The sequence below is a fragment of the Solea senegalensis genome, linkage group LG18 (assembly GCF_019176455.1).
Source record: "Solea senegalensis isolate Sse05_10M linkage group LG18, IFAPA_SoseM_1, whole genome shotgun sequence".
Lineage (NCBI taxonomy): Eukaryota > Metazoa > Chordata > Actinopteri > Pleuronectiformes > Soleidae > Solea > Solea senegalensis.
In genome coordinates this window covers 6,461,401-6,483,991 of record NC_058041.1, presented here as the reverse complement: position 1 = coordinate 6,483,991, position 22,591 = coordinate 6,461,401, and the positions used below count along the sequence as shown (strand labels likewise).

General features: G+C 44.9%; 1 protein-coding gene across 3 annotated transcripts in view; it reads right to left on the bottom strand.

Moving 5' to 3' along the window:
• Positions 1 to 1,363: 1,363 nt before the first annotated feature.
• jmjd1cb (jumonji domain containing 1Cb) overlaps positions 1,364 to 22,591 on the bottom strand; it is a 90,610-nt gene continuing 69,382 nt past the window's right edge. For 2 of the 3 annotated variants that reach the window (XM_044013108.1, XM_044013110.1), the window contains 28 exons: positions 18,550 to 18,655; positions 18,307 to 18,431; positions 18,065 to 18,208; positions 16,100 to 16,141; positions 15,639 to 15,909; positions 14,837 to 15,391; positions 14,401 to 14,746; positions 12,733 to 13,705; positions 12,357 to 12,554; positions 11,914 to 12,086; positions 11,017 to 11,179; positions 8,341 to 10,882; positions 7,931 to 8,132; positions 7,089 to 7,303; positions 6,838 to 6,990; positions 6,429 to 6,518; positions 6,179 to 6,303; positions 5,783 to 6,017; positions 5,430 to 5,647; positions 4,912 to 5,271; positions 4,656 to 4,824; positions 4,432 to 4,522; positions 4,182 to 4,312; positions 3,880 to 4,002; positions 3,625 to 3,764; positions 3,351 to 3,527; positions 3,123 to 3,254; positions 1,364 to 2,032 (listed from right to left, as the gene is read on the bottom strand). In XM_044013108.1, coding sequence (XP_043869043.1) covers positions 1,940 to 2,032; positions 3,123 to 3,254; positions 3,351 to 3,527; positions 3,625 to 3,764; positions 3,880 to 4,002; positions 4,182 to 4,312; positions 4,432 to 4,522; positions 4,656 to 4,824; positions 4,912 to 5,271; positions 5,430 to 5,647; positions 5,783 to 6,017; positions 6,179 to 6,303; positions 6,429 to 6,518; positions 6,838 to 6,990; positions 7,089 to 7,303; positions 7,931 to 8,132; positions 8,341 to 10,882; positions 11,017 to 11,179; positions 11,914 to 12,086; positions 12,357 to 12,554; positions 12,733 to 13,705; positions 14,401 to 14,746; positions 14,837 to 15,391; positions 15,639 to 15,909; positions 16,100 to 16,141; positions 18,065 to 18,208; positions 18,307 to 18,431; positions 18,550 to 18,655 — 8,292 coding nt within the window. In that variant the 3' untranslated portion in view covers positions 1,364 to 1,939. The remainder of the gene's footprint in view (positions 2,033 to 3,122; positions 3,255 to 3,350; positions 3,528 to 3,624; positions 3,765 to 3,879; positions 4,003 to 4,181; positions 4,313 to 4,431; positions 4,523 to 4,655; positions 4,825 to 4,911; positions 5,272 to 5,429; positions 5,648 to 5,782; positions 6,018 to 6,178; positions 6,304 to 6,428; positions 6,519 to 6,837; positions 6,991 to 7,088; positions 7,304 to 7,930; positions 8,133 to 8,340; positions 10,883 to 11,016; positions 11,180 to 11,913; positions 12,087 to 12,356; positions 12,555 to 12,732; positions 13,706 to 14,400; positions 14,747 to 14,836; positions 15,392 to 15,638; positions 15,910 to 16,099; positions 16,142 to 18,064; positions 18,209 to 18,306; positions 18,432 to 18,549; positions 18,656 to 22,591) is intronic. The other variant, XM_044013109.1, reaches the window with a different exon arrangement.

The following is a 22,591-nucleotide window of genomic DNA, read 5'->3' as shown; positions in this document are numbered from 1 at the left end:
GTTCCTACCTTTAGGGGGAAACGCTGGGACGAGGCCAATCACTAGAAACAAAACAAAGAAACAGTGAGATAAGTGGACAAACACCACCATCTAGTGGCGAACACTAAACACTACATCTTACATTTCAACTATCTGGTAAAAACAAGAACATAAAGTAATTCTCTAGCTGTGTAAATCCTGGACTGTTTCTTCCATTAGCTACTGAACCGAAAACACTAAAACTAACAGACTGTGTCAGTCTATCGCATAAAAATCAGTATTTCATCAAAATTAAGAACTTGTCTTGCTTAAAATTAACTAATGTTCAGTATTTAGGTGGAAAAATCAACCAATCTCCTTTAACCTCATTAATATAGTTCAATAAATATTAATATCATTAAAATAAAAAAACAAACTCTGGCATCAAACCGTTTGATAAATCCATTTTAATGGAAAATGTAAAACCCTTTTGAACTTCAATGTACAAAGCATGTAACACTTGCACTTTAAAATTTGAAATTGAAGCAAGCCATGTTTTAAAAAAATACTTCAGTGAAAGTATATATTTACACATTACAGTTAACTTTTTCATTATTTTACCTTTTTTACTTCAAACGTTCACCATAGTAAATCTTAACAAAACAAAACAAAACAAAAAAAACGAGACAATTCTTTTTTTCATAAATAAATTACATCTTTTTTGTAAATGTATCCATTTTACAGAGAATACTTTTTCATAAAATGCTGTGTGTATAAGCCATTTTGTTTTTTGTTTTCTTTACATAATACAACTTTACACAGTCTTTACAATAGTTTGGCAGTTCATTTTCAAAAAATGCATTTATGGCATGAGGACTGTAGAGCATCAACATTTCCCAAGGTTACAGGCATTAGCTGGTGTGTGTGTGTGTGTGTGTGTGTGTGTGTGTGTGTGTGTGTGTGTGTGTGTGTGTGTGTGTGTGTGTGTGTGTGTGTGTGTGTGTGTGAGTGTGTGTGTGTGTGTGTGCGTGTCCTCCATCACAGTAGAGCCGTATTACAACTGAAAACCACATATCAAAAGGAAAAACAAAAAACAACAACAAAAAAACTGTACAAGTCACATTTACATGAATGCTTTTTGTCTCAATAACACTGCATCATCACAGAGCTATAAAATAAATACATCTTCACAGAGGAAATAAAACGACGACGTCGGTATGAAAAGGAAAATAAATCAAAGAGCGGAACAGCGACGTACAGACGGAACTAGAAAAAAGGACGAGAACAGACAGAGTTACAGGAGAGACGACATAGAGGGAGAAGCAGTCACTGCTGACTCAAACATCTGAGATTTCTCTTTTGCATTTTCCCCCCTTTATTCTTCTTTTTTTTTTTCTTCTTCTTATTTTTTTTTAACATCAGAAATGTCAAGTTTTAATTCTGACGCTGCTGCTGGTGATGCTGCTGCTGCCGTGATCAGCGAAATCTTCTGTCCGTGACATCGTGTGTGAGCGTGTGTGTGTGACTGTGAGTGGATCAGCGAGAGAGAGCAGACAGAGGGGTGAGTGTGTCTCTGAGTCTCCATCATCACTGCTGCATGCAGGACAGGACAGCCCGGGTCTCCATGGCAACCGGACGCACCATCAGTGACGTTGAGTTGGGGCGTGTTACAGTGGAGGTGTGTGGACCGCGTTCAGTGCTCGCTGACGTTTGACCGCTAACGTCCAGTCGCCTCGTCTTATATTGGCACTCGAGGTTTTGGGGGCTCGTGATGAACGAGGTGGGAGTGGCCACCTGGACGTGGTGCGAGGCGAGGCAGGTGTGGAGCTCACGCGGCGAGGTCCCCCCGGGGTCCACACGGCCAGCTCTGACCCGTCCGCCTCTTTGTGGTCATGTGACGCAGTCACTCCACGGGAAGTGGAGGACTGCGCAGCGACGGGGGAGGTACTGACGGGAGGCGCGGGCGAGGCCAGAGGAGGCGTCATGAGTTCTCCTCCTCCTCATCTTCCTCAGAGCTGCTCCTCTTCAGCGAGCTCACCGCCTCCTTCACACAGTGGTATAGGATGTTCTTGACCTGAGGAGGAAGAGGAGGGGACAGGTTAAGAGTTGATTAATTACGACACTTTGACCTGAAACTAGTGTTTCAGATCATTGGCTCCTCAGGAAAATGTTTATATGTTCTGATGTTATAAATGAAGTCAGATGTTGGTCATTTTCCCATAGACTTCCATTCATATCGCCCCCTGGTGGTTAACTGCTACTTCCATTCTACTCCCTGGACTTAACTTTACAAATCAGAAAATGGTGACTTTTTATGTGCAGTCTATGCTATAAAGTACAAGGTTACATCTTTATTACTACATTTTCATTTAAAAACAACATTCATATTCCATATCAGAAATAATCCACATCCATACAAACGCAGCTCAAATGCTAGTAGAAACGACGACAGTTAAAGGTCAGTGCAGGGTTTGTTTGACGAGGTGAAACAGAGCTTTTCATTGACAGCTGAGTGGAGGAGGAAGTAAATGCAGATCATTTTTTCCCCCGTCCATACTAAGAGGAGCTGCAGACTTTTCAAACATCTTTAAATGAAAACAGGGTAATGTGGACACCGCCCAGGAGATCAACTGAACTTATGAGGACAAATTCGTTATTTCACGTCTGTCTCAAAGAGAGCGCTCTACTCCCACAGTAACGATGCTTTTAATGCACTTTATTGTTTTATTTTCCCCTCTGCAGTGATCAGCTGCTCACTGTCGAACCAAACAGAGCTGAAGACCTTTTCCTCCACGGCAGATCGTCACACAGACAGAAGACGGATGGTGACTCATCCCATTTACAGGCCTCGCTATGGACGATGAGTGTGTGTGTGTGTGTGTGTGTGTGTGTGTGAGGAGGGTTTACAGAGCAGACGTCCAAAAGACATCAATGATGATGACTCACACCACCATTTTATGCCCTTATTCTACACACACACACACACACACACACACAGAATGATGGGATACGACTTAGACAGGAGGAAGCAGAGAGACCGCTGCACTGTCAAATCAACACCGTTATGGTTAGTCAGGCAAGTATCAGCATGATGATGATGATTGCTGGTCAAATTCAGCAGTAAAGGGTTTCATTCATGGAATTCATTGACTTGCATCGCTCACCTGTAGTTTATCTTCATAGTTGACCTCCTCTTTACTGGGCCGCAGCTCCTGGGTCAGTTGGAAGGACTTGGCCACATGCTCCGGAGATACAAAGTCATTGATGACCTGAACACAACTGTGAAGGTTCTGGACCTGATGGGGACAACAAAAAAAAAGGAGATATTGTGGAACATAAATAAAATATGTCAATTACCAAACACGTGAATGATAGTATTACTAAATGCATACCTGGTGCATCGCCCCGGCTGGTATGAGGACAGAGTCTCCCAGGAATTGAACTACAGTCCAGCCCTGGACTCCATGTTCATCCATCAGCCGCTGACGCTGCTTCCTGCTCAGATACCAGCCCTGCTCTCTGATTGGATCCTGGTCCAGGGAAACCTCCAATCCCTGCTCCTTACAGAGCTGAAGTAGGCGGGGAGTGCGTGTGTAGGTTAGCACTCATGCTCAGGTTCACAACATTTTCATTGAAAGCTGAAGCATGCGATGAAAAGGTACGAACCTTGTGCAGGAACTCTTGGACTTTGTCCATGTCCCTGTTGAGGTAGATGTGCCACAGCGCCCCTGGTGTCTCACTGGAGTCTTTGAGCCTCCTGCGGACTCCCTCATCTAGATCCTCCTCCTCCAAACGCTTTAACACTCCTACACACACACACACACACACACACACACACAGTTATTTGGGGGGCATTTTATTATCTTAACAACATCAGTATTTGGCTGCAAAGAAACCTCATTATTCTGACTTCAGTCTTACCAGTTTTGGACAGGACTCCGTTGCCTTTTGCTACTCCTACATAAACCAGAACAGACACGACGTCCGACACTTCCACGTGGAGGTTGGCCGTCCCAAAGTTCTGGTCCTGAGATGCAGCTACACCTGAAGGAAGACACAAAGCTGATCCATAAGAAGAAGAAGATTCAAAGGGCATTTTTCAGTTAGACACGTTCAGATTCATGGAGGTTTGAGGCTCACAAATCATTTCATCTACTAATTCCTTTTGCTATAAACACGGCCGATTGATTATAAATCATTGCTACTGTTAATTTCCCTCTCACCGTAGGCACAGCAGAGTCTCGGCCCCAGATCTGGTCTGACGAAGAAAGACGGCAGGTGGGAGGCCAGGTTGAGGTTTCCCTCTGGATCAGAATACTCTGGCAGCGGCAGGTTCTTCATCAAGTCATCATATCTGCAACAACATTTCATTTAGATCCAACCAATCCTTCTAGAACTGTTTTAGACTTTAGACTAGAACTTTAGACTCTTGCTGATGGTATGCTTGTGTTATGTGTTAATGGGTATGTTTACCTTGAGGGCATTAGGGCCATGAACTCCTCTCCAGACGGCCAGTCCTTCAGTCTGTAGACCATAGGTTCTCCATCCTTGGACTTGGGCCGCTCTGAACAAATATGAAGAATTAAGTCAGACTCAAACAGCAAATGCTCAATAATGGTAGAACTATGTCAGTTATTGGAAGTAAGCATCACATCAATCAATAATTCAATCACTCCAGAAAAAGAAGATGAACTCACTGGTAATGTCCTCAAATCCATCCCAGAATTCCTTGATCCCAGAGTTGGTCACCACCTGGTCTTTACAGTTGAGAAGATCTCCTTGATGGTCAGCGAACTCCTGGTTAAAGGAGTCCGCTTTCCACAGACCGGCATTCAGTCTCTTATGGATCCCTGACACCAGCACAGGCTGAACAAACACATTCATACGACAGTTATTATCTGCAAAGGATTTAATCATAGCAATCACTGCGGTGACAACTGCTGCTGCCGTTACCTGTCCCTGTCTCCAGCAGTCTCTGAACAGCTTCCAGTTGTTCTGGTTCCGGTGATCTTTGAGCCACAGTAGCTGTCGGTTGTTTAACCAGCAGTGGGGAATGTCTGGATACTGACTGTTTGAATCTTCTGGCACAGTCGCAGAAACACTAACTAACTTCTTCTTGTCTGGTTTGGTATCGTCAGTAACGGCAGGAGTGATGGCGGCGGCATTGTTGATGGTGATACCAGCGGTGATGGGCTCTTGCTTGATTGACAGCTTGGTGGTGATGTTCTGGCGAGTGGCGGGGATTTTGTTCTCCACCACTGAAGCGATGATATCATCGAGGATATTGGGCATGCTCCGCCCACTCTTTCCAGTCTTTAAAAGAAGAAAGACATTAGTTAATACTGGTATCATCCTTACACAGTCGAAAACAGAAGCTCTACTTGAAACTAAGTGATACAACTGCTGCTATTTTCCATGAAACCTGGAATCATCAGTACATCCTTGATTACTCCATAAACTCATGTGTGTACCTGTGATGCATTAGAGTAGACGGGTGCAAAGGCGATGGATCCATCAGTGGAGCCCAGCTTCAGTTTCCCTGCTGTGGTGGTGAGCAGATCTCGGAGTGTGGAGCCCTGCTCTGTATTGTTAGTGACCAAAGAAGTGGTTTTACACTGCTGCAGGACCTCCAGGCTTTCTACGTCCTTGTCCTCCTTCATGGATTTACCCAGCAACCCTGACTTGTTTTCTGTTGCACACAAGGAGACGGAGGGAAATAAGGAAATGTTACTGATAACCATCATAATATTACATTTAGTGCTTTAGAGGATATCACACATATGTGACCACTCAATGAGAGATTTAAGTGTAACCTTCCCCTAACCTTTCTTTTCCTCCCTGGATTTCTGTTCTGCCAGGTCGGCCAGGAAGTGCAGAGGTGACTGGGACTCTGGTGGGGTGACGGGAGCACTTCCTGTGTCGCTGCCTGGACTGCTTCCTCCGACACCTCCTCCATTAGTCTCTGCCTTGATTGCTCCTGTGTCAGAGTTCTGCTGAGTGCCCGGCTCGGCCTTCACCAGAGACAGCTTGTTACTGTGGTTCAAGACATTCTGCAGAACCTGAGAGGAGGGGGAGAGAGAACATAAGGTAATTATACTTTCTAGTTGATTTTAGCAGACAAATTGTCAGAGGCTTCCTCATAAGAATGAACAAAACGTCAGAGCGATTGTCACATAATATGGCTGTTTCCTGGCATAGGAAGTGGATTGGTCAGTGGTACCTGTGACACTCCATTGGTGACTGGCAGTTTGGTGAGGAGGTTCTGTCTGTTGGTGCAGGGGCAGTGGGATTTGATGCTGTGTTTATCTCTCAGCGCGTGCATGGAAGCCACCAGGTCTGCCAGCACTGACACATTGAGGGGAAAAAAAAAGAAGAAGAATTGTTTGTTATTTTTTAATCTACGAAAATGAAATACTGTATGTGTTTACAAGAAATGACGAGATAAGAAGACAGCGCAACATTCAGCGTACCTGTGCCTGGTATGATCTGTGTTGGCATCAGGTGTTTGTGATCATGGGGTTGGCCTTTCACACACTTCAGCCAGGTGTATAGTTCTTTATCTAATCAAAGAAAGAAAGAAAGACACAAATCAGATGCTATAACAATAGACCTGCAGAAGATGTAGTGTATTTTCAAACATGCACACAAGAAAACAGGTTACCACTGTTAGCCTCATTACTCAAAAACCACCTGCACATGTGTATATTAAATAGGTTTTTGTTCATATAAACCATTTGGTTTGGGTGTCAACGATAAATTACTTGGCAGCTCCAAGCTTGAAGTTTTAATAAAGAGTTCAATCCCATCACTGGGCCTGTGCTACAAATACATGCCAGATTTACTGCATTGTAAGTTTGTCCAAATAAAAACAACACTGACCTTTGGAGCTCCTTCTCTCTTTGGCCTTGTAACAGTCGAGGCAGACAACAAAGCCACATTTCTGACAGACCCAGTGGATATTGAAGAGCGTCGCCTCACAGGCGTCGCACATCTCCCTCACCCCCCTCACCGCTCGCTTCCATGCCAGCTTGGCTGAAAAACACAAGACAACAGGTTCAGAATGAAAACACATCAGGGGTTGGATAATTACAAAGTCAGCCATTTAAAAAAAACTTAAAAAAAGAACTTACCATCCTTCTTGACCCAGGATGCTGCAGTATTCTCAGTCACAACCATCTGACAGAATTTATCTCCGATGTAGCTGAGGATGTACTTGGCTGTAGAATGTTCCAGGGGGCTCTCCTCCATTGCCCCAGGAGCCCACAGGGCCAGAGCCTCGTCGTCAAACTGGTCCGGAGACGAGAAGCCATCGATTCGAATGACTCCATTTTTACTAAAGGAAAGCCTGAATGGGAAGAAACGGCACAACAATGTATAAAAGTGTAAATAGCAAAAAAGCTTTCACAGTAAAGCAACCACTGTCCTTGGTGTCCAGCTCAGGTGAACGTTTACGTCTATGGGTCAGATGGTAGGGAGTTAAGATAAGGTGAGACAACAAGAATTAGAGGTGGAGATGCAGAGAAGGGAAGGGCGACAGCCAGCGAGAGATTGCAGCAGCAGCAGTTCTGTAGTGAGTCAGTGGGGAAAAGATTATAGAGCAGAAAATCCTCTTTGGCAGATTTACCTTGTTAGACCTCAGACTGCAGCTGCTGCTTATCCAACACAAGTGCTTGCCTGTGCACTCGCAGTAAGTGTGTGTACGAGAGAGGGAAACAGACGGAGGCAGGGCAAACTGCACAAGCCACAGGATTAATGATCTATGTGTTGTGGCTTCAGCCAAAAAAAATCTTTCCTTCCTCTCCCTCCATTTATTTCTCTATTTGTGGTATTCTGTTTAGACATGCAGCCTCTTAAACCATACGCTGTCTCTGATGACAGTGAAACTGGAGACTGGAAACTGAAACAAGTGAGTGTATGACAACGTATTGGAGGGATTTTATGTGGTAGAGGAACGAAATAGTGAGAGTTTTACCTTCTGAAATAGTAGAAGCGACAGAAGACAGGGGAGTGTGCCTGCTCCTCTCCCTTCTTGCTGCGGATGACCCTGCACTCTCGACACTTCTGGAGGTTGGGTCCGATTTCTGAACAAGAGTCGTCCTGCAGGAACGACTCCGCTGTTTGCTTCAGCTTCTTCACCTTCCTCCAGTCCTTCAACACAGAGCGTGGGATGCCATCTGAGAGGAAAACCACATTATTAATTCATTATCAGTATCCGTGTTTTGGTTGTTGCTGAGCAAAGAGGAAACACAGTCTAGGAAATAGAGACGATACAAAAACATTTTTACACTTTTTATACACAATGAAACAAAAATTCAGAGACGGGCTAACAAAAACTTACAAGTCAAGACACATTTGAAGAGAGATTATTAATGTCACACTTACTGCTGCTGGCCAGTTTCAGTTTGGTCTTCTCTCGGGCCGATCTGAAGATACCATTGGGCTTAATGTCATCATCATCCTTTTCATTGTCTCCTCTCTTCTTGGCCATGTCATTCTGTTTCTTTTTGTAGGTCGGCTTAGGCTGACGCTTGGCCCGGCCCTCCATCTTGCTCTCACTGGCGTCAGAATCATCTCCTCCACTCTCTGAACCCGACTCGTATGTCCGTTTGTTCCCTCGCCTCAACGACAGAGCTCCTTTCCTGTCCTCCCCACCTCCTGCTGCTGCTGCTCCCATCTTCTCCTCCGACTGCCTCTCTCGCTCACCTTTAATCCCGATGTCCTTGCTCATTTCCACCTCGCTGGAGGTGGAGGCACTGAGGTTGACAGTGCAGGGTTTGATCATTTCAGACATGGCTGCAGTATTATTTGTGTTACTTGTGCTGGTGGTGGTGGTGGTGGTGGTGCTGGGCAGCTTCTCAGGTTTAGTACTGGTGGGAATTGGTGTAGCAGTTGTATTCCTGTCCTCCTCTGAGTGCCGTGTTAACCAGGCTTTCTTCAACTTGTGGTAGTTACTGGGCTGAGCGCTGCTTGTCGGGGCTGAGCCTGAGGGCTGGTTGTTGGGCAGGGGACTGGACTTTCCTGGCGTTGTGCTGCCACTTGCCGAGCTGCTGCTGCTGCCGCAGTCAATTGATGATGATAATGATGACGAAGATGATGATGATGAAGCTTGGCTTGCAGGGGGTGGTGGCGGGGAGTTGCGAATGGGAGCTTTGTCAATCGTATCCACGGACAGGGAGGAGTTTCCAGTTGTGATAGATGTGGGAGCAGTGGAGACAATGCTCCTGGACTGAGCTGCAGCTAACGCAGCTTTGTGCTTCTTGAGATGGACAAAGGAGGAGGACAGAGGTTGGCTGGAGCCAGAAATGGATGAAACGGAGCTAGGTTTCGGAGTGTGACTCGGACTGGGTTGGGAAGTTCCTGCTGGAGTAGGGGGACGCAGAGATCCCCCTGGTGATGTGGTGCGAGAGCCAAAGCCCTCTTGGTGCTCTCCTGACTGACCCCGAGCTGAAACCGAGTATCCTAACTGGTTAGTCGCTGCCACAGATTGACTCTGTATGCACACAGAGTTTGTGATACCGCCTCCCATAGTTCCTTGCATGCCACACATGGCAGTCTTTTTATACTGGACACACATATCATCCATGTTCGAGTTGGACTGGATAACCCTGCCAGCTCCAGCTTCTCTAACACTCTCCCCTAACCTTGGACATTCCCCCTGAAGCTTGGATGAGTAAATCCTACCATGGGGGAGATCCTGATGGATCATAGCACCAGATTTGTTAGCACCATATGAGTTGTCATATTTAATGGATGTCGATGGACGGACAATGACTGATGCCACTGCAGCTTGAGGCTTGCCCCTGGATAGTCCTTTCTCTCCACAGTACATTCCTCCTCTTTCCTGAATTATCTCTCCACCTCTCCATCCATCTGTGGATGAAGTCATAATCTCCCCACCTATGGCAGAGGCCACAGAGGTGATGGTGGTTGCATTTCCATGACCTTTGATGTCCCTGAGTTCTGGCAGCAGCGTGGGAGGTTTTTGCTGCTCTGCTGATGTTTTGCTACCAGTTGCCACTAAGTTAACAGGCTGGATGGGTGTGAGGGTCGGGGGAGACAGACGACCACCGTAACCCCCTCTTTCCCTTTCTTTCTCCCTCTCCTTCTCTCGCTCCCGCTCCCGCTCTGCAGCCTCTTTCCGTTCCAGCGCATGCTGTGTGGGGGGGTGGAAGACAGGCGCTCGGTGGAGGGATGGCATTGCCCTGAGCTGGTGTTGTTGCTGCTGCTGCTGCTGCTGTTGGTGGTGGTGGTGATGTTGTTGGTGGTGATGTTGTTGTTGGTGGTGGTGATGATGATGATGGTGGTGGTTTTGGGCCAAAGAGGAAGAGGAGGATGTAGAGGAGGAGGAAGGGGAAATGGCAGGGCTGCGACGTTCGATCCTGTCCATACCTGCGTGATGCTGATGTTGATGCTGGACTAGTGTTACCTGCTGGCTGAGCTGCTCGGTGATTTTCCCTGCTAAACCCTCTCCACTCTCTGGCTGGTGTTTAATAAGAGGGGGAGGCTTGGACAGGGAGGTTTTGGAGCTGTGGTTGCCTAAAGACAGAGCTCCCTGGTTGGGCACAGCAGCACCAATACTGGCTACAACCCCTGGAACTTTGTCGTAATAAGAGCTGAGCTCTTTGGAGGAGTACAGTCTCGGAGGCTCGTTCACCACACTGTTGGACAGCGTGGTGAAGTAGTTGCTTTTTTCTGACTGGATGATGTGGGGGTGGGCATGGCTGGCTTTGGGGCTGGGCGAGGTGAGAGCTGGTATCCGGACGGGGAAGGCTGAATCTCTGCCTCTCTCTCTGTCCCTGTCCATTGTTGGGTCACTAGAGCGCTGGATCTTCGCAGTGAACGGCGCGACTTCAATGCTCTCTTTGAGGATCTGCCGATTCTCCTCTTTGTATTTGCTGACTCTGTCTACAGCCTGAACTGCATCCTGGGAAAGAAAATAACACTGTTAAGAATAGTAAAATTTTCTAAGCAGAAAAATGACAGTACAACCTAAAAAACCCTGATGAACACGGCTTCAGATAAAGACAATTAAGTGCTGAAAATAAAAGTTAAGTGCACCTGTGCATTTGACAGACGGGCCTTGCTCAGAGGGTCTAGGTACAGGCGGTGTAAATGGATATCTTTTCCTGTGGGGGTTCGACTCCTGTCTGTCTGCTCCTGTTTCAGCTGGGCCAGAGTCATATTTCTGATGGGATCCACAAAGCCTTTCTTTTCCAAATCCCTGCAAACAGAAGAGTCAATTATTAACTTTCATTCATTCGTTTACACCATAAGTAGTTCTCCAATCTGCTCCACTGCTTATTTAAGACTAAGATGCACAACTTTAGGCTGCTGTCTTTTGTTTTGCATGCAAACAAACGGAGGACTACAATAGATTAATGTGGACGTGTGACAGTCAAAATACAAGTAGGTAAAAGACAGGAGTGCTGTCATTTTACTTCCTGATCAGCATTTTTAAAGAACAAGTCGCTTGTGAGGTTTCCTCAATTATGCCGTGTGTTTGTGTGCATGGGCATTGAAGTGGAGACTAAATGATGTAAACAGTGGTGATAGAAGAAGGAGCACTGGCTGCTGAAAGAGCAGCGTTCAGTCTGAACTGCTTTAATATGGGTTTAGCGACACTTCACTTCATTTGACTGGGCTGGTGTTGCTTGTCTGCCTCTCGGGACCAACTTCGCTCTTTGAATTCCTCGTGCTTTACAAAAGGAAAGGGCAGGCTGTTCAAATGTCCAAAGCAAACATTGTCCTGTGGCATTTCTTTCAGTCCTGCTCCAACGTAGTGAAATTAAATATAGACAGCAGGAAAGCCTCATGCTCCCACTCACTGTGTCCACACACCGGAGAGCTACACTCACAAGTTTCTTGTTCAGCCGGGCTAAAACGTGCGTAATAAATGCTGACACCAAATCAGCATCTTGGAAATTAACTTTAAATGTTACTAATGGTTCTACTCACTCTTTATGGAGATCCATGCTGCCCTTTGACAATGGAGGGCTTGCATGTGCGTTGATCTTAATGTGGTGGCGGTTGGCATCAGCACTTGCTGGCCGGACAGGGACATGGCTCAGCAAACCCAGACTGTCACCAGTGCTACCGGCAGCCTGGTGCAGCCATGGACTGGCTGTGTTCTGCAAACACATACATCAATAAATGATTAAACTTTATGTAAAATAAGCAATTAGAAAATGTGGTCATGCCTGTCAATAGTACAAAAAAAAAAAACCTACAAACACAATAACACCATATTTACAATACAACAGTGCAGCTAATATTTTTTTTCCCAGTTAACTTAACTAAGTTGTTATACCAGAAAAAAATCATAAAATGTCATTCCTCCACTTTTCTCCTTGAGACATGCACACTTTCTCTATTAAATACAAAACACAGGTTATGCCTACCCTCCTGAGAGAGGCCTCAGAATTCACGGTGACAGGGTTTTCGGGGTGGACCCACTTAGCTGTGGGGGGCAGGTTGAGTCCTGGGGGGTAGGAGGCTGGAGTTCCGTTGGGATACTGCCAGAGGATGGGGTAGAGGCCTAGCCCTGCTGCCCCGCCGTGAGCTTGGGTTAGAAGTGGAGGTGGATGAGGGCCTTGACCCTGAAAACAAACATTATTTTTAAGTTAAAATAAAGAGGATGATGTCATTAAATCACATGTGGAAGGAGAATTGGAAGGAGGAAATGGCAGAGAGAATGGGGCAGTTGAGATATTCTTACATGCTTGGGTTAAGTGAAATCTGCAGCCTTAAACCACAACGATGTACCTGAAGTCCTACCTGTAGGAACTGCTGCTGGTGTGCGTGAGGTAGGCTGAGGTGACCCAATCCGCCGGGGGAGTCGAGCCGAGGGTGACCCCCGAGGAGAGATGCTGTGGGCGGAGGCATACCTTGGAGCACCCCAGGGGGTAAGAGGTGTGGATGAGGTAGGGCAGAGGCATGAGTTGTGGCGAGGAGGTGAGAGGCGGCGTGGGGGTGGGAAGCCGGGTGGCAGGGTGAGTGAGGGGACGGGGAGTGCAGAGTGTGCAAATGGGGATGGAGATAGGCTGCCACGTGATTGGAAGAGACGGTGGCAGCAGCCGAGTTCTCTGCATCGGAACGGACCAGTGCTGGGTCTCTGTAAATGGTGAAGGTTTTGTTCTTATCAATGATCAGAGGACTCTTGGTGCTGCTGCTCGTACTGACTCCACATGATTCTGGCCGCGCTGGCACCGGTTTAAAACCAGACCGCAGAGGTTCTACTGTTTCTACTTTAGCGGACAAACGACCTGTCGGAGGTGGGGACGTATCGGAGTATCGTGGTATTTTATGTTTGGAGACCTCTGGAGAGGTGGTGGGTTTAGGTTTGGAAATGTCCAGCAGGTTTGGGTGGGACTTTGGGGCTTTGAGAAGTTCAGCTGAGTGCATGCTGGGATAGGGGTGGCTCTGGTGATTGTTGGGATGCTGGGGTTTCTGTTTCAGCGAGTCAAGCTGAGGTGCGCTGGGGTTTGGGCTGGGGCTCATTTTGGGTTTCGCTAAATCGGGGGAGAGGACTGTGCTCATCTTGTGGGAGGGCAGCTGTTGCTGCAAATGTTTTCTCGTCTCTTCAGATGAAGGCGGGCTCTTAATGCCAGATTGGATGGGTGTGTAGTGTTGTTGTAGCATGTGCTGCAGAGGATGTTGCTGCTGCTGTTGATGATGAAGATGATGATGAGGAAGGACAGTTTTCTCCTTCTCCACCAGCACCACACTATCAGCTATTGACGTGAGAGGCCTGGAAAAGAAAGCACATAAGATTTAGTATCCTACTTCTACAAAAACTACTACATCAAACTCCTTTTTGAAACATGATTTATGAGTCAAATTTAACTGTATTCCAATATTTTATAACCTAATCAAATGAAATCACACTTGTTCAATTGTTTTCATTTTTACTGAGCATAGATAAAAACACACAGAAACAACAAAAAAGAAGAAAGGAAAACTATAAAACTATTTTCTCAGCTGCTACTATTTAAGTAGAACTTAACTTTAAGTACAACTTAAATAGTAAATAGTAAAAAACACTTCTCAGTTGTATTTATCCAACAGCTTGTGCACACAAAGCCTATTATAAACAAATGAAATATGATGCATTGTTATCAGGGATTATATTGGGATTTACTGTTTAAGGAGAGTGAGACAATGTTGGGGGTTGGGTATGTGGGGTGTTTGGATTCCACAGTCCAAGCTTAACAGTTTTCACAGGGATTATTTCTTGAGTATTAAATACTTCCAGAGCGAAATTCAGACAGCCTGTAAAAAGATGTTTTGTAGCATCTTACATCTTTATTTCTGTCAACATACAGTGGTTCTCTGATGACCAGTCACTGGCAGATGTGCTACTTAACCACACCTGCTACCCACTCATCACATCAGGACATTAAATAAGATGTTATGTTCAGAACCTGTCAAGAAAGTTTGACTCACCTGATGACCTCAGAGGGAGCGAACTCTGTTTTGTTGCCTAGACTCCTTGGTGCAGCCATGGCACCTCCCAAAATGCTTTGCTGCTGCTGCTGCATAGGAGGCTCGACATCTGTTCTACGGCCTCCTTCCGATGGTGAGGGAGAAGGTGGAATGGGTGGAGAGGAGACCGGGGATGGGTTGAGGGGGAGGTAAGGTGAGAGAGCAGTGGAATCAGCTTGGGAGGCGAGCAGAGCCGACACTGCCTCGGAGCTCTCGCGGTGCACTGTGGCCTGGGCGTCATCCGTGATGTCAATCACGCCACTGCTATGGATGTGGGACGTGGACGGGGTCTGGGATCGAGACGATGCTAAAACACAATAAAATTGAACGTTTTAAGAATGGTACATTTGAAAAACTGTCATCTATAGAACAGTTGCAATGCAGCAGCTGCCTGTACCTTTCACAGTGTTCTTGCTGCTCTCCATAATGCCGCCCTGGATGATGGTGTCAGACATTAGAGACGGTTGCCGTGGAGACTGTGTGATCTGTGTTACTGCCACCAATTCCTCCACCTCCTTCATGGACATTTTTCCTGTATCCTTAACCACACCCTTTTTGCTCTCCTCTGTAGCTTGAAGCTCCACCCATGGGGACAGCCGTCCAATGAGAGCCGAGGAATTGTTAATTTTGGCGCCCTGTATAAGCGGCTTCTCGTCTTCCTCCATTCTGGAAACTGCGCTTGGTTTTACATCGTTACTGCGAGTCTTAAGTTCATTTTCAGAGTTGGGCTCCGAGGAGGAGGACGAGGAGGAGGATGAGGAGGAGGAAGACGAGGAGGAGGACGAAGAGCAAGACGAGTGGATGACCCTTTTGTTGTGCGGGTTTTCCGAGTCACTGCTCTCTGACAGGTCAGATGTCATGTCAGTCTTCAGCCTCTTTAAACCCGCCTTCTTCTCATCTTCTTCGCCCTTCCTACGTTTGTTCACCACCTGCTTCACCTTGGACTTGGAGTCTGAATAAATGATGATTAAAAAGGTTTGATTAGTCGTTACCAAGTGGTGTCCAGCTTTGTCACTTCAAACCTGAGACTCTCTTTTCTTCATAACTAAACTGATATGTCAAATCACAAAACAGGAAGTCAAGTTTCTGCGCCTGTTACCAGATAACACAATATTTACTGGTTAATTCCAGACACTCAAACTTAATACAATGAGCTAATGTTTATCTTTACAGCAGCGTTTGATGGAGAATGTCTTCACCTCTACCTGTTTTCTCCTCTCTCCTGTCCTTGTCTTCCTCCGGAACGCTGCTGTCTGATCCTTTCCTCCTTGACGAGCGGGAATTGCGCTGCTCCCTCTGCTCCCGGCCGCTGCCTCCAGGTGAGTGGTGCGATTGGCTAGCTGGCTGCTGGCTCTGCTGTGACTGGCTGTGTTGTTGGGAAGCCAACGTCCCCTGTGAACCTTTTGGGTTGGGACCTGATGAGGTCATGATGGGGCGGGGGCTGTGGGCTTGGGCTCGCGTGTAATGGCTCTGTGAGATGATTTCAAAAAAGAAAGAAATGTTACACCATGCACTCAAGCAAACATATATTATTTCAAGGTACTTTAAAAGGTGAAGCCTAGACCACATGATATTGTAGAGATGCCCAGTGTTGTTATTGATAAAAGCAGTAAATCTATGGGTATCTAGGGTAAAGGTGGGTGGAAAAAGGTTGGTATACCTGAGTGTTGCCAGTGGTCCCACCGGGTCTCCCTCCTGCCATCTATAACACATTAACAAGAATAAGACGAAAATGAAAAAAATAATAATAATAATACCAGAAAATGAATGTGAATGTAGAAAATGACACTGCGGGACCAGAAATTACTGTCTGACTGCTCAATGGACTGGTTCAACAATGAGATCTTTTCACAGTTTGTCTCATTATTTTTAACCAAAAATGACAAACTGTGAAAAGTGCTCTGTTGCTCACAAGTCTCACCGTATGAAAGAAGCCTAACCTGAACGGTGCACGTCTCTGTGTTTAAATTTATTTCACTTCAAAGCCGCTCTCAATTAAGACAGGAAACTCAAAAACGAGAGGGCAGACATGTGACTGACAGTAATAAGAAAGACAAAAGAGAGAAGATAATCACGGTTGTTGTCTAGTTTGAGAAAAAAAACAGCAAAACATTTATGAAATTTAGGAAGCTTTTAAAATGTTAAGAGTAGATCAACAGATAAACAACTGTTGATTCTTGACAATGATGAGGTCAAATGAATGTGAGCAAATTGAAACAGGCAGTGGCTACAATAATCCCCAGTAGATAATGTGTGTAAATATCTTTTTAATAAATCAAAATTATCTGCGGATTTATTTAACAAAGAAAAACGTTGCTTCATTTAGAGGTTATATGGAAAATCGGAGTTTTAAAAAAAGCCTTGATCTTATCTTTTTACCTCCTTTTTGTTCACCTCATTATTCTTTGCGTGTTTCCAGGCTGGTTATTTTTTGATGGTGCTCTGATGGCACCACTTATTGATGCTTGATTTAAAGCTTAATATGAACAAGGGCAGAGTTTTCTTTTTAAATTTGCTTCCAAAGTGAAATGTACAGGTAGGTGGAACACCTGCTAGGCATTGCTGCCAGTCGAACCTCCTCTGGTGCCCCCGGGTCAGCTGCAGGGTCATCAGCCAGGTCGACTCTCATGTTTCACTCCTGGTAAGGGGCAAACGGCCTAGGTGTTTCTCTTGGCCTGATTCTCCTTCAAAGCAGGCGTTGTGGTTCTCTGCTGATGGTGCCCCTTTACTGCTCTGTCGCCGCCCCATCCATCTTACTTGCAGTTTAATGGGTTGCTCAGTGGAATCTTGTGGTGAAGTCTTGGAGGGCAAAGTACATCTGCAGGTCATTGAAGTAGGATGCCACCATGTTCTTTATGCAGGAGTTTATCAGCTGGTGTGGGACTGATCCGTACGCATTAGCAAGATCGAGCCACACAATGTGCAGGTCTGTCTTCTCCCGCTTGGCCTTCTGGATCTGGTTCCAGATCACTGTAGAGTGCTCTACGCACCCTGGGAAGCCTGTGACTCCCACCTTCTGGCAGTTGGTGTCGATGTAGCCATTCTCAAGCAGGTAGGTGTTGGTCATCCTGGCCAGCACAGAGAAGAAGGTTTTTTCTTCTACGTTCAGCAGGGCAATGTTTCTGAACTGACTGATGTCCTTGGAGTTCGCTTCCTTGGCGATGAAGACCGCTATGGCTCTTTGCCACTCGGAGTGGATGAATTGCTTTTTGCAGGCAGTTCTCATGAGGTACCATAGCAGCTCAAGCACCTTGGGGCAGTTCTTGTAGAGCTTGAAGGGGATTCCATTTGGGCCTGATGCTGATGAAGATCTTGCCTTCTCCATGACTTGCCTGACTTCGCTGAGCTTGGGGGGCATGAAGTTGATAACAGCAGTTGGAGGTGCCCTGGTGTTCCGGATACGTTCACATTATTGCACACAGTATTGCTGGTGCACTAGATATTTCAATGACCACTTTATGCATTTTTATTCATTTGCATTGTAAATGTTAATATTTCGCAGACTGTTACATTGTCAGCTATTTTCGAATGTGTTTCCTCCTTCAGCAACACTACAGCTAATTTTAGGGAACTTTAACAGAGGTTAAAGTTTCGTGTGTGTGTGTGTGTGTGTTCATGTACTCACATGGGCAGAGTTGTTGTTCTGGCTGGATCGTGATCTTCGTCTAGAGGTGATGCCGATATTTTCTCCTTTCAGCAATGAGTGGACTACGTCATCCAGAAAGGTCATCTGGATCATAGATGGATCCACGTTCTGAGGCTCTAGCACCTGAACACACAGAGGAGCGTCCACGTGTGTAAGTAAAAAACTTGACTTAATTCAATTGTTGAGCAGTGTGAATGTATTGCGTGTGAGAGCAAGCGTACCTGGTCATTCATAACGACCATGTTTCGACTGAAGAGGTCGTGGTGTGTAATAATGCCGGTGAACCATTGGGTGGCTGAGTCTTGTCTATACACACGCACACGGTAGCCATTCAACGAATAGGGACCTGTAACATGAAGCAGTGTTATTTTTCTTATTGCCGCAGTATAAAAAACACTGTTTGCACAACCTGTTACAATACTACTGTTAGTTAATATAATTATACAGGAATAACAAAAACTTGCCTTGCATAAAAATTTCCTGCACTTTCTGGTCTTTGAGCCACGCCTTCACTTCTTCATGGAGCTGAGGGTTGTCTCTTAACACTGGGTTTTGACTGTCCACCTCATCCTGAGAAACAAAAACACACACAGAAGATACAGCAAAGAGTCAGCAGGGAACACAACTACACTTTGAAAACGGTGGCACAATTAAATATAAATAATAACATTTAAGGTGTGGTGATATGATGCAAAAAACACTGCACATGTTAGTTCATAAGTCAGTTCATATGAGCTCACGGGGGGAAACCAGCAGCCTTGCAAAGAAGATTTTATTACGCACACTGGAAAGAAAGAAGTAGTGGGAACATTTTCTATATCAAAGGACAATAAATCAAGAATACTCCCGACAGCACGAGGAAGAGGAAAAACAAGTGTCACCAAACTTGTCCTCCCTGCTGTGAATCTCTGTTCTCTCAAGATCACTCGGAGGAGCCTAGTGATGCGTCGCAGATGAATCATCAGAGGGAAATACTGTTGCACTGTGGGTAGTAATGTTTGTCCTTTTTATGTCATATTCTAAACGGTAGTCAGCGGGGTGCAAACACTTTCATATACGATGTATACTACTGACAGTCTGATGCATAGTTAGAAATCTGGACAAAAATCAACTCTGTGAAATTGAGGCAAAGCTGAAGAAAGAAAACAACAAAATCATTCAGGTACTTAAAGATCTTTAGTCGAATATATAGAGAGAATCTCAATGCAGTGGCCTTAGATAGGTTGCGGGGTAATCCAAATGACTTTAATTGATGCAGTCCAGTAGACAGAAATAAAAACAGAGGTTGAGACTCAGCAGGAAGCAGAGCAGACTAAATTAGTCTTTCATTTCACCTTCCCATCTCAGTCCAGCTCTCTCTTTCTCTCTCTCTCTCTCTCTCTGCTGCAGTGTTCTAGTTTCACAGTCTCGTCCAGCTCTCTTTTAAATCAGCATACTAAGAATAGCACAGTCGGTGGAAGGCAGAGCGACTAAGGTCAGCATGTCTCTCATATATACTTACAATGTAAATGACCACAGCATTTGCTAAAGAGAGTAGGATGAATAGATGTGTGTAATCTTGTGTGAATAACATGTGTGAAAAAAAGATTTGTGAATAACATGATGTGAGTTAAACTGATGTTTTGTTTGTTTGTTTTTGTTAAATCATTTTCAATATCAAGGGTGGCGGACTTATGAATGAAACATTCAATGTGAAGATTTACTGTCAACACTGGAGGTTCTTCTAATAACAGTGACATAAATAGAACTTTTACACAACCTCTACAGCCTCACTATGTTTAACTTTACACAGGCAGAAAATAACACACATGTATGTGCCTGTGCATCTATTTCTGCTAATATCTATTCTGGCTCACCGTGGGCCTGTTCAGACAAATATACAGAAAAGGTGTTACCAAGGCAACATTGTCACCGAGGCCCCCCATTGGTCTATTTTCAAGTGAGAGAAGAGAAATGGAACATCAGCACAGCATCAAGTGTACAGATTTTTTTCCTTCATGCTGCCACCCTGTCTGTGAAGTGAAATTACAATGCATTTTTTATTTATATATATCACTAAATCACAACAGGGACTTTACATAGAGATCTTACAATATAAGATGTACATATTTCGACCAGCCAAATTTAAAGGTAAAATTGCTGCCTCTGCTGCAGAACTCAGTATGAAAGACGTGTGAAACGTGTCGTTATCAATTCTGATTGGATGTGGTGAAATGGCGTAACTGTAGGCGATACAGCAGGTGCAGCCGCAGCGGGGCCCGTGGGGTTGGGGGGCCCGCGGAGAGAGGCAGGCCTGGGATTTATAATTTATGCTGTGTAGTTTGTGTTCCACCCTGCTATAATAATGCATGGATGAAGGGAGTAAGCGATTGGGTTCCCCATGTCAACCATTGATGCACAGCTGGAGAAGGACGTGTGTAAAGCTGTGCTCTTTTGGAGACAAATGCTGAAGCCTATTTGTGGGTGAATGTGACGCTAACACTAGCTACTTGCAAGGGGAAATGGGGAAATATTGAACTAAACAGTGCAAAATGTCTTGCAATTATTGAGCTGCTGGCAAGTTGTGACCATGTGCTGCAAGAGCTGATCAAACAGCCCCGCCGTCCAGGACAAGCTCATATACATTTTGTCACAGTGTGTTCAGGAGGACATCACGACTGAAATAAACCAAGCACCAAGCATTTTTTTTCAGTGCTAATGGATTATGGTGGTTAGCTGCCATGCCTTGTGTGACACGTTACCTTTTCAAGTCGCTACCGAGTGCACAATTGGATCAGTTTTTGTATGGTCTCATTGTGCTCTCGTAGACTTCCTATTGCTATATGATTGCTTGCCTATTTATCAAGTGGGAGTGCTGTTGTGAAGTTATTGCACCACAAAAATGCCCTTTTGTCAGAGTCAGTGGTCAGTTCAGCACTACAGTGACATTGAACAGCTCCTCTGCTCTGACTCAAGCATTGTTTTCACCTGTCAGCACTCTGACAAAGCACCGTCCATGACCTCTCCTCTCTTAGCAAAGTAAAATCCACATTGTTGTTTAATACTGTATACAGTGAATGTGTGGGTGTTTTTTATTAGTAACTCACGTGTACAAGGGCCTGTCATAAAAGCTTACACTACTATGTTGTGCCAGTGATTTGGTGTAATCAAAAAGCTGACAATCATGAAAGGCTTTCCAACTGAAAATAAGACACAGGTACTTTTGTTAAACAATTACTTAAAATACATAATGCAGCTTTAATTGTTTAATTGTCCTCAACCTTTACCTTGCATTGTGTTCTGTGACTGTAGGCTGTTTGTAAAAGCCCTGCTGTGAATGACACAATAGTGTACACTCAACACACACACCGCAGTATGACATGAGCACATCTTGCGCACCAAATAATTAGTAATATAACAACAAATATGACACATTCACATATATATGGCGAAGAAAGACAGATGGCTTGTGAAAGACTTCAAACACCCTTCTGTTCAGGGACACTGTTTGTTGCCATGGAGACAACACGAGAAAGGAGGGGAACAAACTGTAACAGGGGTTTCTGATGTCATTCTTCTAAAACTGATGGTTATAGTTTTGCCCAGGGACTGGAATTCTAAATGAGGAGCATTTGTAGATGTGGTATTAGATGTACATCCCGAAACACCACATCTAAGATGTTTACACATCATACTTCACTTTACATCTAAACAGTTGCAAATATGCAACTAAGATTTGACAGACAGATAAACCTATTCTGAGGAACAGGAAGAAATGGCTTGATTATCATATGTGTCTGAAAGAAGAAGTAAAGCTTGTGAAAAGTAATGACTTTATATTCACTATAACTACAATAGTAGTGGGAAAGAAGTTCAAAGAGACACAGAGAGAGACTTATTTTGGACAGAGCCTCGCAGAAGATGTCAGGTGACCAGCATTTAAGAAAGTGTGAATGTGTGTGCGTGCAGAGGTGCATGTACTTCTTTTCTCCTCCAGTTTAATTCACTACACTCCTCCTCCTCCTATTGTTATAATGGTTTCAGATGCAGCTACATATCTGGACTGTCACTAAATGTGCGATGTACAAGTGAATTTTTATTGTTAAAGGTGATAAGGTTTTGATAAGGCATTATTCAAAAGTAATCCTTTTTTTCACAGAAATGTGTTTTCTTTACTTCTTTACAACTGGTAGATGAAAATCAAACATCTCAAGCACAAGGTGACATCATCAGATGTTAATTCACTGGGAGCATGACTGTAATAATGAATCAAATTTGATTCATTCAACAGAATTCCAAGTGGACAGTAACGTGACGAAAACATGTCACTTGTCAACAGCCTGGTGAGCGTCTGCTCTCTTAGCCTGCATGCATTACAGCATCGCTTCAACTCCCCATGAACCCTGAAAGATTTCTGAAGGCAGTGTTGTCATGGACACTTCCTATAGGTTCTATAGTAAGAGGGGTAAAGATAGACGTTTACGACATTTCACTTCACTTGACTAGACCGCAATCAACCAAGAGCAT